The following is a 15,236-nucleotide window of genomic DNA, read 5'->3' as shown; positions in this document are numbered from 1 at the left end:
TTTTGGGGACAAAGATTTGTAAATGCATAGCATATACAAGATTGTTGGGTTCTTGAATTAGCAAAACATGTCCCTAACACCTTTCTGTCAGTAGTGCTGTATTAAAATTATGTTCTAAGATGTATTAATGAACTGATTGTTTAAAAGAAACAAAGACTTTGAGGGCAAATTAAACACTTTAAGCAGTTATAAGAACATCAGACATTAGTAAGGAGTGTCCTACTTTGACAGTAGACCCTAACCACAGCAGAACTGTTATGATATTACTCAATTTCTTATCAGACACCCTTATCCAGGGTGACTTACAATTGTTACAGTATATCACATTCTACCCATTTATACAGCTGGGCATTTACTAGAGCAGTCTAGGTAAAGTACCTTGCTCAAGGGTACAACAGCAGTGTCTTCCACCTGGGACTGAGCCCACAACCCTCCACTCAAGAGTCCAGAGCCCTAACCACTACTCCAAAAGACTATGTACTGTAAAAAATGTACAGAAAGCTCATTAACCCCCCCCCCCCCCAAAAAAAAATAAAAAATAAAAAATAAACATTAAAAACAACAACACAGAGATGACAGAGCTGCCCTCTAGTGGCAAAATATGATTTTCGAAAAAGGAAATCAGAAATCAGAATGTATACATATGCCAAGTTCTTTACTACAAGTTCAGAGATGGGAACAGTTTCATACTTATAAATCATTCAAAACTCCCATGGGCAATTTTTCAGATAAAATGTGATCTTATAAAAAAGTAAAATGTTTTTTCCCCTATAGAATTATCATAACTCCTACAAAATCCATTAGTTCTACTAATGTTATTAATGCTCACTACAAAGACAGACGCCTTTTGGATAGACTCAACAGTTTATTTAAATATTTTATATAACAGATCAAACATTATTATAGCTGCCAAGTTTTTACCATAGCACTACAATGCCTGTACCCTTTCATGATGAAAGTATAGGGGTGGAATAAAAGGTGTATACCAGTTTTCTTATATTGCTTGGATCATTCAAAAAACTAATATTAATGACTATTTTAAAAGCAATACAGTTTGGGTAAATGGTAATACTGGGTGCATGTGGTTTGATGTTGCTACATCTTGATGAACCTTGGAAACAGGAATCATTTTTCATTGGCATGAATTCTGCATAATTGGCCTAATCCTTTCATTTGATGAATTGCTTAATGTAAAGAGAACACAGAAGCATTACTGGGTACTTACAATAATTTTTCACTTTCTTCCTTCGAGAGATCTTTGACAGAAAATGAGCTCATGTCTAATGTTGTACTCTGCAATTCTATCCCTTACCCTTGGGGTTAATTGTATTCTAACCCTACCCAGCCTTGCTTTACAGTTGACATACCATACACTCTCTTATTACAGAGCTGAAGTTTCCCAGATCTTAATAGTTCCAAATCAAATTGGCAAAACATCTTGGAAGACCATTGCCAATACATCTAGACTCTCATTAACTTTGTTTCATATAGATATTCAAATGGATTTAATTGTTGGTTATTTTAAAGTCTAATAATTGGAATTGCAAATAAATAAGATATCGCCTAATTCCACCCAAGCTTCTGTTAGTCTTTATTCTTAAAAAAAAATACAAACAGCAGCATTTTAGGAAAACTTTATCACCACAATCACACATCTACACTGGGGATTGGATGCTATAATATGATAACAAATATTCTTTGAAAATGTGAACTGATGGCTACATGGCTATTCAGTAATGGAGACCTCTGTTTGAGAGTAACCTTTAAGTTTGATGTGATCAGATAGTTTGCAAATGACAGAAAATCACTGAATAGTTTCTCGCGGTGGACAGTTCTGATAAGTGTCAGAGCTGTGTGACTGCACTATGTCGACTGGCGCTCAAAGACCAAATGACATCAGTAGTAAACTCCTTAAGTCTTATTAGATCACATTGATCGTCTACACTGAAGGTCTCTTGTGGAGTTTCAGATGAAGTGATCAGACAAGATAAGATACTGGAGACGGTTTTCGACTGACAGAAAATAAGAACAACATGGTCAGAGAAGCTAACGCAGACTCAATTTCCTCCTGTACAAATTTCACATAGTTTGAGGTGGTAAATCTTGGCAATGGATACATAAAACCTCAGGGAATGTAGTCAGCATCATGAATGTAGCGAGCATAGTAACTTGCTAGGGTCAGTTCTGATTTGGTCTCCCCAGCAGGAGAAAACATTTTTCTTCCACACTGACAGCAGTGTAGGACAGAGAGCAATCATGCCAGATGGTGCTCTTTATTTCCAGAGTTATTTCCAATGCCGCATCCATGCTGTTTGGTAAATTTCACAACATTATGTGCAGCAGCATCCAAGATATACCACCTCCGACAGCCTCTAAATACATGTGCTCCTGCATAACAGCATGACTATTGTACCCATTGAGCAGTTCAGGCAACAACCAAAGCCCACACAGGTCAGTCTGAGGAGAGGCACTGACCGTGCAAACAGAGAGGGGGTGCTATTCTGGCTGCACCTCCAGTTATCATCAGTGAGAGCTTGTTTACTTGTTGACTGTGGCTTGTTGTCTTTGTTCCAGAACAACTGGTTATTCAAGTCATGGAAGTCACTCCACTCCTCTTCACCAGCAGTTACTCTGTCCTGCCACGTCAATGTCTACGATGCGTGGCAGGCGACCACTTGCCCCGCCTTCGAGATATCCCGACTTCACTGTGGGGGGGTCCAGTAACTTCTTTTTAGTTTTAGTAAGTTCTAAAGGGAGAAAAAAAAGTGATCAACTTACCAGGTTAGAGATAAAAGAAAGTGCAGAAACAGAAAGGGTTAAGTCTGTATATAAAAAAGTATAAGTAAATGGCAAGACGCGTACAGAGAACAATGGGAAGATAAGAGATCAAAACCCTTAACTGTAAATATGACTTGCCAGTTTCAAAACTCTTTAAAAAGGAATGCATAAATCTTTCACTCTTTATGCATGCTTTGTGAAGCAGTATAGTGCTTAATCATTGCATTATCTTATTGCCTCCTAGTGGAAACATCCTGTACTGCAGAATAGCAGTTACTATATCTGCATAATTAGACAATATCACATATGCACGAGTACCCCAAATTAAAGTAATTGCTTCCTAAATCAAGATAACAGGCTTGTACTCTGTTGCGTAGCTTGTTCTGAAATAAAATGATATAAGGAAATCAGAAAAAAAAAGTTTGGCACATGAAAATAGATCTCCTCATTTTAGATTAAGAATTGTGCAGTGAAATATTTTCTATTTATCTGATGGGAAGGGGGATACATCAAATTGAGTACAGCCAGATCGATTTAAACTAAACAAAATCAAGTTTTGTGAAAATGGTGAGATTCAAAAAGGGTTGATAGTACCAAACTAAAGTGTTTATCACAAGAATCCCTTTAAAAGTAAATGTATTGGATGCTAAGAAATGGGTGCTTGGCAGGCTAGAAGATTATACAATGATAAAGACAGACTAAAGTCTAAGTAACTCAATTTTTTTTCCAGCTAAAGAATAGCTCTTCAAAGAGAATGATAAATGAAAAGGAATACAATCTCATCATGGCTGCTAGCAATTGAATTCATGTCCTTCATGTGAAAGTGGTGGTTTGGTTTTGCTGCAAAGTGATACAAATTGTAGATGAAGAAAAAGACAAACGCACACCAGACCTAAATATGTTTACCTGAAATAGCTAGGAGCATTTTCCTCCTTGCCCCAAAAGTGGAAATTCCCACTTCTTTAAGGTCCTCATCGGATAGTGTCAGAAACGTTTGAAAGTCTATCTGACAAGGGAGGAAAACAGAAATATGTTTCCGCAGCAATAAAATACATTTGGGACTCTGCAACACCTGATGCAGTTCCAACTAAAGTTTTTATACACTGCTAATAACACAATGCTGAAATTCTGATGCGTTTGTGCACAGGTAACCCTATAAGAAATGTAAAAAAAAACAATGAATTGAATTGAAAGTGCCAGCAAACCGAGGCAATAGTGCTTTCATGTATTGTTGATTCACGGACTGCAATCGTTTACATGACATTGACCTGTCAGAGAATGCACAACAGCAAGAGCATGTGTGTCATATGAGCTTTGTGTATTACAAAATTAATGATATCAGTTATCCATCAAGAGTGCATCCAGGCAGTAGCAATGCTGCGGCCCGCCCTTGCCAGACGGCTGTTGAGGAGCAGAAAGTACCTCTTGCTGTTGGAAGACGTCGATGTATTTCCCCAGGCCCAGCTGACTGAACAGCTCCGGCAGGTCTGCTGAGTGCGGAGGAGACAGGCTGGTGGCCAGGCTGCCCGGCCGGCTCAGAGAGGAGACACTCTCAAAGTAATTACTGCAGCTCAGAAGGGACTCCGCTGGAGGGAGAGAAGATTAATGCGTGATGTGTTACCACAAGAATATTGGGTCAAAGCATCAATGTTCCTTTATTAGAGACAGTACGAGGACTTGGCTGGGGAAGCTACTGGTTTCTATTACTTAGAAACTTTCATGTTGGGGTGGAAAACGTGAGTTTTGTACATTAGTGAAGTGTATTCCTTCACAGGTCTGGTCAAGGCTGAACAACTTCTCCATGTAGTGTATTTGGAAACAGGTCACAGGCAAGCTTTCCTCAGAAGGGACAGGGTTTATAAGCTTGTTCAGACAGACAGAGGCAGTCTTGTGAAACAGAGGGGAAAAACGCTCTCCCCTACAATTGTATGAAACACGTACTAGATTTGTCTGCTCGACTCCTCATTGTGAGACCCGCAAAGGTGGGGAAGGAGGAGGAGGAGGAGGAAGAGGTCATGGAGTTGGAGGTGACCGGTTGGAATGAAGGTGCAGATTCCCTCCGTTCCCGCCAGTTTTCAGAGTTGCTCCCACTGGCCACCTTGTCTTTACTTAGGGATTGGTGCAAAGCCCATGTCTATCAGACAAATGAGAGGACAACAACATGATTACTGCAGTAAATCCTTTCTAGGCATCTGGTTTATGTTATCTCGAAGGCGAGAAACGAGTACATGTAGACGTGCCACCAGATTATAGACTGAGTTGAGTGTGTCCTCTCACCTGCAGGGTTGAAGCAATTTGTTTTCAGCCATAGGGGGCTTTTTTTCCTGTCCCTGTGCTTGACTAGTTCTGAGGAACTGTCACAAGCCGGTGTGGAAGATTGAACCCCACGGTCCCAGTTTCGAGATCGGAGGGACTATAAGAAGCCAAAACTTGTTCGAGACAATTAGGCTTTAACCCCCTTTTTAATATTTTTGATTGCACTGGTTAGGTTGGACATAACGGCTACAACAAATAAATAGGCTAAAAACAGGAAAGCTTATCACCAAATGATTTTCTTCTCAAAGTATGATTTTCTTCTCAAAGTATACGTGTTTTAAGCACAACAGGGCTCTGCTAATGTATTCTGTCAACCTAAAAAAGTTGATCGCTCATATTATTCATAGTACAGTCACCATACCATTTCCAGCAATCACTGAGACAAGTACCACGTGTCTGGTATGATTGATTGGTCTGCACCTAATCTGAAACCTCAAAAAGTAATTGGATTTGAATCCCCGCCACACACCCAGCCACGCTAACCATTCAGCACTCTCCACCACTGCATCTGACACCATATGGTTCAACAGGCGAACAGAGAGAAGACTGAATGTGGTTTCATTCATTGTTATTCTGTGATATTGTAAGCCAGAGCGGCCGTGTGCTTTGTATTTCCCCCGCACGGACGGCTGGGGGCCGTGCTGCCCTGGTTACCTGGCTGTTGTTGTTGCTGAGGTACGACTTGTAGTTTCGTCGACTGACAGCACGCAGCTCCTTCACTGCCTCGGCAGGCATGGACTTGGAGAAGCCCAGGCCACTCCAGGTGTCTGTGGGTGTCCGCACCTCCGTCACCACCGGCTTCTTCTGCATGGCTGAAAAACACACACGCACTCAGAGATACACACTGATTGACACACACACACTCAGAGATACACACTGACTGACACACACGCACACACAATTGCAACACACAGTCTGCCTCAACAAAGCCATCAATGATCAAGAGGCGCCCGCTGTGTTCAGATGGCTAATTCCTAATCCGGTGCGAAACTGAAAGAAAATTACTTTCATGTAAAGGCTTTTTGACTTAAGAATGCAGATATACATTTTTTTAATTACATAAGGCAGATAAGAATTTAATCTCTGAGTCTGTTGGAAAACCTGCCTAGTCCATCCTATTTACTGAGAGCAAGTTAAGCACTTTATCAGTTGTGCGATTCCCCAGTTTGACACGATACTTAAATAAGCCTCTCTCTGTCATGAGGTTTGAAGAAGCCTGCTCCAGGGACTGGCAAACCACTTGTATGTTGTCATGCAACTGCTTATTAACAGAGTTTAATCTTTATTTATTTAAAAATATAAAAGTTTAATTTTTAATTACAGCACTGCTATAAAGATGAATACACCAGTGAAGTAAGCGTTGATTGCGGAGTGCTTTAATCTAATGGACTCTTGCTCATGTAGAAACAGCTGTTATTAAAAAAAAGTAGTTTAGATTAGTACATTTAAATTAAACCATCATATTGAGCATGCAGAGCTCAACCATTTGAATAGTCTTTAAACATGTTGGGAGTCTTGTAGAGATGGTCTAGAGAAATACTTACTGACATTTAGCTTTGTTTTAGTGTAAGATTCATTTGAGCTTTGAGAAGTGATTAGTTTAAGCTTAGGGTTGAATTAGACAAGTTTACAGCTATGTATAAAACATGATTGATGTTTTTTTTTTAAATATAAAATATGATGCAGTTCAGTTTATAGTTAATAAAATACACAATTGAAAACTGTATTTAACAGAATACTATATTGATGTTATGCCCCATTTCCCTTGCCACCACTCATAGATGTACATTTGAGTGTCACTTTTGGTCTTTGCTTTAGAGATTGGTGCGTTGAGGGTTTTAATTTGTTGCATATGCAAGCTATTTGTTGCATGTATTAGCAGAGTGCTAAACCCTAATTACTGTATTATCTTGGTAATGATTTCGCTCCATCCCTCACACCAACCCAAATGTAACTCAAATACAATTAATTCTTCCAAACAGCTCCAAACAGACACTGTGCCTTCAGAAATTACGATTTAAAGAGCTGTCAAGAATATACTTACCCCTTGTCGCTAAAAGTTTCTTCTTTTCATAATCATAATCCTAAAACCAAGAAAGAGTAAGTCATCAAAAAGTTATTTCCTCCTCAATGAGAGTCTCTAATTCTGACATCCACTTACAAAGGTAAACATGCAATGCGCCTCATTGTGGGGAATTGGTTTGGAAAGATGAGAATTGTTTAAATTCAGTCAAATTATCAAAGATTATTATCAAATTATGAATACGGTGGTACATAAGAGCTTATTCCTAATGAGACATTCTAGTAGGCCACAAAAACATTCTATTAGCATTCCATGGTAATCTACTCTAATTGTAAAAAGGTTTGCCATACCTCATTCAGATTCTGCAAGTTGTCTGTTTTCAGATTGCTTATTATCTCTGCATTGTCACTGTCCGCATCACCTTTAAACAACCTGAAAAAGAGAATAAATGATGATCCTTGTGGAGGGAGTAAATAAATTATTTATGTATTCACAAACTAAACTCATGAACTATGGGTTCAAATCTGTTTCAGGTCCCAAAGTTAATAATACAGGTGCTGAGGTTAAATTACATTCAACCTTAGTTTAATTCCTACATTTATTACATGCTGCCTATTTAAATATATGTATTGTAATTCTGTGTGCTGAAGCGGTTGTGTCTTACATTGTATTTTGGAATCACTTTATTACTGATTACATTATTCCTATATCTTTTGTGGAAAAACAACCGCACTCATTTCAACACCATGTAACTTTTATTGAGTAAACTTGGAAAAGAGGGTTCAAATAAATAAATAAATGTCCCCAGCCCACATAACTTGCAGGCCTCTTCACATATAATCATTTTAACAATCTGCAGTACAAGTGATTTCAGGTCAAAGCAGAAATGATCCACTTCTGTCTGATTGCAGCTTTTTAAGGTCATGCCATCAGGTCAAGTCCCTGACAATGCACGGACTGAAAGTTTGTTCAGTGTATAAAGCTTGTTATGGTTTCAAAGCCGAAACTGAAAGAAAGATTTCACACCATCGATGGCGGACTTACGACTGGATGAATTTCTGCACTCCAGCTGCCTGGCAAGTGGCCGATTCACCTTCGCCTTGGTTATGGTCTTTGTGGATTTCCAACTGGCTGCTTCTCCAGGTCAGACCGTCTGCTTGTTCCTCGGGTTCTGAACTCTCCGTTCTGGGCTTTTCACTCCCAGAAGAGCTCTGTCGAAGTTCGGTTCCTGAAATCTTAAGCAGGAACAGTGTAACTCCTAAATATGTCTTCAGCTTTAAAACCAGAAGGTGAACATATGTGCCTTGCTATTCAATAAAATGTCCTGCAGAAGCCTGCTTAATTGGAAAACCTGTAGGTAAGATCAGTTACGGTCAAACAAAAACAAAAGGTATCAACTCAGCAAATCACTGAATCAATGCACTTGGGAGGGCACAAAAGGAAACCTGATTAAGCTAGCTTTTGCCTTGCGTACTTTTTCCCACAATTTGTTCTCGTTTCCCTTCAGGGCTCCCCTGCTCTCTTCGTGCTGAAGGCCGAGACCTGGAGGAGGTGAAGGCCTGGATTTCACCTGTAACAGAGCACTGACTACTGCTTCAGGAGTCACAACCGCTCCTGGGGAAACAAAACCAATAACCACATGTTTTGTGCAAGGCAATTTGGCAGCTGATTTCAGTCTATCAGTTAGCGTGTAAACAAGACAATGAATAGGGTATGCTCAAATGGAGAATTATGTACATTGTCAATTTGATATTGGTGTTGGCAGTTTACACTCATACAATTTGTATGAAAAGCAGATAAATGGAAAGGTATCATGGATATTGCTGTCAGTAATGATTATTACAATGTGAGAACAGGTTTCTATGGAAGATTCAGACCTACATTTCAAACCTACCTGCGTCAAAGAGGCCGAGCTGTTGTGCGATCAGATTGAGCCAGTAATTCGTAAGGCTATTTGTCAAGGGAACATCAGGGGTCGGCTTTACTGTCGTGGGGACCTCGCTGGTTTCTAGGCCCAAAAGCAATCTTCTGGTTTCATACAAGTTAGCCGCATTCCTTTCCAAGGTCTTCACTACTACAGACTAGCGAATGGAGAAGAAAACAATATTTTGATTTAAAGAAATGTACAGGATTTTGAAAAACAATCCACCACATTGAGAATAACAATTCTGCCCATCATTTTAGTTTGTTCAGGTTTCAAATTAAGCTATATATATTTTTTTTTATATTGTTGTTGTTGTTGTTGTTGTTTTTAAAGCTACCAGTCTATATTTAAAAGGTTTGGGTATTGGTTGTGTAGTAATTATTAATAATATCTAATGTCCAATCTTATTATAATTAGTAGTTGCAGGTGTGGTAAGGTAAATTATACAACACTCTAACAATTAATTTGGTGTACTTTTACTTTGGTATATTGTTTTGGCTCCACAGTCTCCTAGACAGTAGAAATACACTTTGTACAATTTTTATGTCTTCTGTTATGGTTTATTCATGTTTTTTTAGGAGAAACAGTAAACTGATTTAGTGCTGCTAGATTCTTCTGCAAATATCACAGTTTAAGAAGGGGTCCTGCAAAGGTAGGGCTCGAACTCCTGATGGAACCTGAATGTCAACGTGTGTGAGCGATAGGGATGACCAGAAACCTTGGCCGTCTGCTTCACTCTGGGCTTGACACTGATGAAGACCCCAAGGTTGTGCATCATCTGGCTGAGCTTGCGTGGCTCCACTTCCACGCCATCCTCCTTCATGTCAAACATCAAGCAGACAGGCAGACAATCCTGCAGACCAGGAAGCAAGGTTAACAAGATGTAGGAAGGGATACACAGAATATCCTATAATCTTGAGCCCTACGTCTAGCATCACATTTAGTAAACCTTTTGGTAATTGATAAATAATATCTCAAGCTACCAGTGAATTCCAATTATCCCAACTTACACTCCAGTACCCTTCCAAAAATACTGAATGAAGGAATGTAGGAATATTTTTAACACACTTGATGAAACATTGAATATTAACTTTAAAATGCTAATATCATTGTATCTTCAAATATATAAAAAGTACAATGGCCATCCCTTATTAGGAATATATAAGGCATGCTTTTGTAAAACATACATTCAAATACACAGCACAATCAAATAACACTCTACAAAAGAACTGCAAAATCACATCGCTTCAGCTAGTTCTGCTCTGTTAGCAATGCAGAAAGATGAAGTGTGTGGCTTTAAGTTAAAAACGGTGAAGCAGAGCTGGTGTGTAGTAGTCGAATGGGTATGCACCAGTAGCTGCTGTTTGGCCAGACACACAGCGTCGGTGGTGCCCTGTATCAGTAGGGTGGCGCGGCTCTGTGGGGAGTTTAAGTCTGGCAGCACGATTTGAGTCTGGGTCGCCTGCATTATGTTGATGAAGTTGGCTCCATTCTGGCCGATGAGAAAGAGGTGCTGCTGGGAGCTAATGTTGAGCTGTGTGCTCACAGTGACACTAGTCTCCACACCAACCAGTATCTCAACAAGCACAGACATGGCTTTCTGTCAGGAGGGAAGGAAGAACAAGGGTCAGGGAGCAGCAACAACCAAGATCCAAACACTTCACACACATAGAGTGCTCTTCATCCTGCAGGGTCCCCAAGCATTTTAAATCCACATTACATCCACCATTGAATCTTTGCTCTCTCTGAAGTGGCAAGGCTCAGATCACGGCACATCACATACAATGAAGTGTGGAATGGACTCCGTCAATCAAACCACATGGGGGAACGCAGTTCAGATATGAACGCATGATTGAGAATCTCCAGCGCGGCAGGATGAGTACCTTGACAGAGGCGCAGCTGCCCTGCAGGCCCCTTACTGTGCAGGTTGTGGTGTAGATCTTCGGTTGCTGTTGGAAGGTGACGGTGACATTAAAGGTCTGGGCTACTTGTTGAATGAGTGGCGAGTTGAGGTCGGGTAAAGTCTGTGGGACAATCCCCACAGGCAGGTCAAAGCTCAGAACCAGAGGCTGTAATTCCTGGAAAAACAGGTTTGCAACGGTTAAACTGATGGAAAGGGCCAAAGCCATTTGTGCCATGTTAGATAGAAGGTGAGTTTCACAAAAATATTCTAACATAGGTGTTAAAATACTTTTCCGAAGAGGGAGGGTATAGCTGGAAACAAACCTGTCAAACCCATATACATAAATAAATACAAATTCAAACACAAGACATCCCTGTGGTAGTACATCATATGCAGTATAATGCTCACCCTTATTTTTCTCCGGGCAGATTCCACACCACACACAGGCCCAGCTATTGACACCTAGACAATAAAACCAGGAATACATAAAGGTGTGTCACTTTTTCTTCTTTTGCTTTTTGATTTCCACTCAGAACTCAGATGAAGTGCATGACATATTCATGTGTTAATCGTGTGGTATTCATGTATTTATTCATGAGGAATTACGCCCCCGGATTTTAAAGTGTGACCCCTAAATTAAATGAATAAAATTAACATCATGCGAGTGTTTTTCAGCGATGCGTTCGTGAGTTATGCGCCTCCGTCTAGACAGTACAATATGGCTGTCTATTGGGATCGCTTGTCAGTTATAACCCCTGCTGTCAAGTTATCTTCAGAAATAAATTGGTTTATTACAGAACACCAGGAGTAAACTCAACATCAACTGGGAATATAATTAACTATTAATCATATTAGAAAGAAGAGCTGAAATCCGGTCTCTGCCAGCGTTGCAGTACCTGGTTGCTCTTCTCCACGTTGACACTGTTGCGGTTGGAGTCGGGGAAGTGGATGTGGCAGAGGGTCTCCTCCATGACCTTTTTAATATTGCCGCCTCCTTTCCCGATCACATGGGAATGCTCGGTGTAGGCCACATCCATCTTTAGAGTCACTTTATTCACCTGGACACAAAAGCAAAACAGCTCACATATGATTTTCACCTCTAGTCATATTAACAAGAGGTGTATTTCTCTTTCCAGGAGACTGGAAAAAGCCTAGAAGTCTGTCTCGGACTCACCCAAGAACAAAATCTATTGCTGTTGTCAGGTAGAGTGAGATTTGTCTGTCTGTTTGCCTTAGACATTTCAAGATAACAACAAAAACAAACGTCCACATGCTTTTTGAGCTTTGGCAACTACCTGGTGCTTTCCCAGGTTTAAGTAAAATAAAGTATTACGCCCTGTAATCCAGAATCACCTTTGTTTCCAAAATATCTAATATCTTCTTCTTGGCCTCCAGGACATTGTTTCTCTTCCCTTCCACCTTCACATGTGGATCTGTTAAAGGAAGACAATTACAAAAGTACTAATGACAGTTCTCTGTGAAAACAGCTCTAACATTTTTATATATATTAATACTTAAATGACAAAGGAATCAGAATTACACAATACCCTCAAGAGGAAGGGCTTTTCACGTCAGTCATGTCCCAATCAGGATCTTACAGAACAGGTTTATGGCTTCTCACCTTTCTTTGATTTCGCCCCGATCTTCAGCTTGGAAGGCCATTTAATCTGTGTATTTGTCTCCATCATCACCTGTGAAAATCCATTGTGATGGAGAAGTGAAAAGATTTTAACAAGAGTACTGAAACCAAAGGAAGGAAATTACATCCTTTCGTAAAAACCCATTATTTGCTAATGCCTGTTCTAGCGGGCTGAATAAAATGTTAGACAATCCTGCAGTGGAATACATTAACAGGTTCTAGCAATATTTGTTCTCCCACATATTCTCTTACCTTTTGAAAGAATTCTTCACCGGTTGTACTATTTTCATTGTCTGGGGCTATAGAAGGAGAGAATGCAATACTTTATTAGTGCTAAAAGGAGATGGGCATTGTATACACGTTTTCCCTGTTATATAAAATAAATATATTTCTGAACTGTGAAAAGTTTCTGAAGGTTATAAAACTTATTTCAAGATCATGTGTCAGTTGCTTTAGGTTCTGCTCCCTCGGGTACTGGCAGGTGTAAATGTCTGCGTGAAGTTTGAGGAGAGCTAATTAGCAAGTGTGAGATTTGGTGAGAACTCCAATATCTCTCCGCTGACCTGAGGAAGCAGAGATTTTCCCCGAGAGAAGACACACCACAACTCAAAATCACACCACCAACTGAACCCAATAGAAACTTTTCGCCATCGCATTATAGACAGCACACCCCAGAGGGAAAAAAGTATAAAAAAGATAGAACGCTAAAGTTTTGGATAAAGCTACATTTTGGATTTGAGAAATATGTGTAAAACATACAATTTTACATTTGCCACAATTTACAGTTGTTCATTAAGTCTTAAGTCACTTGCATTGTTTTTTTAAACCTTCATTACTGTTGCTAACCCATGCCTGCACCAATCTGAGAAATAGATAGTTTAATACGAACAAGATATTATGTAACATGATGTATTGAACTATCCAGCAGTATGCAGTCACGAGAATAGTGTTATTGCATCTACACTCTCTATAAGAGGAATGCTTACAAGAAATCTCATTATCCTAATGATGGAAGCTTTATAACTCACTAACCTTGGATCTAGCTACTGTATCAAATATATTCAAAAGCAGATGTTTGCCTTGAGCAAGGCCAATTAACTGTGTAAGCAAGTACAGTTTACAGCAGTGAGAGCAAATTGCTTATTGTAACAGGGCAATGTACAAATATCCAATTCCAACAATTCATTGTGATACATAACCACAGTACGCTATTATAGGAAACTGAAGATTTCAATATGTTATTGTCACCATCTCTTTGAAATAAAGAGAAACCACTTATTTATGCATAACATTTAGAAATAATAGAGCAGAATTCAGATTAACTGTATAGGGAGCACTACTGTGATGTATCTGTACTCAGCAATACTTTTACAGCTGGTTAAACAGACCTTGATTAGCACTAATCTAAAATAATGTAGGGTAGTCTACTGGGTCTGTGAAACCAGGCCTTACAGTTTTAGAACCAAAATAATTTAAACTTCCAACACATTTACAAGCAAGACCTGTCCTTTCTGGGGTTTTTTGTTTTGTCTTTTTTAGCTCCAATCGCTATAGGTTACACGGCTGCCATCTGAGGAATGGGAGAGCAGCGTGGGGGTAGTGAAAACAAGTGGAGACAGAGGGATCCGATACCTCCACACAAAAAAGAGGAAAGCCGAAAAAAGCACAGTTTTCAATGCAATGCTAAGAACTAGAGAAATGTTTTTGTGGCAGCCACACTGACGTGGACACATTTTGCATTTAAAAACTTTGATCTATTCTGAGCAGTGGAAAATGTCCATGGTATATATTTTTAACTATTCTATTCTATCAGCAGGCCAAGCTAATTTTAGTGAAAAAAGTAGGCATTGGCCCAACTTAAATGCAGTTAAAATTGAATTTCACACATTTGTCATGAATATAGGTATAGATTTTTGTAACACTTCTCTTTTACCACAATAAGATTACGTCAAAAGAAGTGCTGACTTCTGTATTACTGTTAAACAAGTTCAGTAACTGCAGGAAAGATAGTTGCTGTCAATGATAACATAAGTTTGTCAGTGGGACAGTGTCTGTACCCCTCCTAGGCTTACAAAGTGTGGAGCACATTTCAGTGCCATGTCGTTTTATTCCATTTCACTTACAGTGCAACATAGTTTCCAGTTTCTTCCTGTCAATCCTGAATCTCTCTTCTATCCACTCAGGGTCAGCGAGGGCTGGTCTCCCATCCTCCTCCTGGACGCTGTGGGCCTCTTCCTCCCTGCTGGAAGTCAATGCCAACTCTGTCTGCTCGTCCTCAATGGCTGGTTGGTTGGAGCCAGACTCCAGCTCTTGACTCTCCTCCACAGTAGCCATTACAAGTGTAGCACAGTGTGTCCAGACAGAGCAGAAAGGGCAGATGAATGAGCCGCAGGATCCATCACTCTCATCGCACAGGAACTCTCACTGCAGCTCCAGCCCCGCCTCCCCGCTCCCTAATTTACATCTAGGCTTTTTAACAGCAGTCTAAGCTTATTCACTGGCTAGGGTGAGTGTACGATTGTGAAGCAGGGGGGTGTAGGGAAGCAGTGGGCCACACAGATCTTTTAACTCAAAGGGCTGCTTTCTCCTTCTCCCCCAACCAAAAGAACACTTTCTCCCCCCTGAGTAACAATATTCCCCATAGCCCATGCAC

General features: G+C 40.0%; 1 protein-coding gene across 1 annotated transcript; it reads right to left on the bottom strand.

Annotated features, from left to right (window-relative positions):
• Positions 1-561: 561 nt before the first annotated feature.
• bicc2 (bicaudal C homolog 2) lies at positions 562-15,165 on the bottom strand. The gene is made up of 19 exons (XM_066716704.1): positions 14,707-15,165; positions 12,836-12,882; positions 12,566-12,635; positions 12,298-12,377; positions 11,841-12,002; positions 11,353-11,406; positions 10,925-11,119; positions 10,393-10,641; positions 9,760-9,894; positions 9,012-9,198; positions 8,592-8,731; positions 8,162-8,352; positions 7,468-7,549; positions 7,139-7,178; positions 5,749-5,906; positions 4,720-4,912; positions 4,201-4,364; positions 3,685-3,784; positions 562-2,747 (listed from the first exon to the last, which is right to left on the bottom strand). Exons 1-19 carry the CDS (start codon positions 14,915-14,917, stop codon positions 2,617-2,619), a joined length of 2,589 nt encoding a protein of 862 aa, XP_066572801.1. The 5' UTR covers positions 14,918-15,165; the 3' UTR covers positions 562-2,616.
• Positions 15,166-15,236: the final 71 nt, after the last annotated feature.

Source organism: Amia ocellicauda, chromosome 11 (genome assembly GCF_036373705.1).
Source record: "Amia ocellicauda isolate fAmiCal2 chromosome 11, fAmiCal2.hap1, whole genome shotgun sequence".
Lineage (NCBI taxonomy): Eukaryota > Metazoa > Chordata > Actinopteri > Amiiformes > Amiidae > Amia > Amia ocellicauda.
This window is presented reverse-complemented; position numbering and strand designations above follow the sequence as displayed.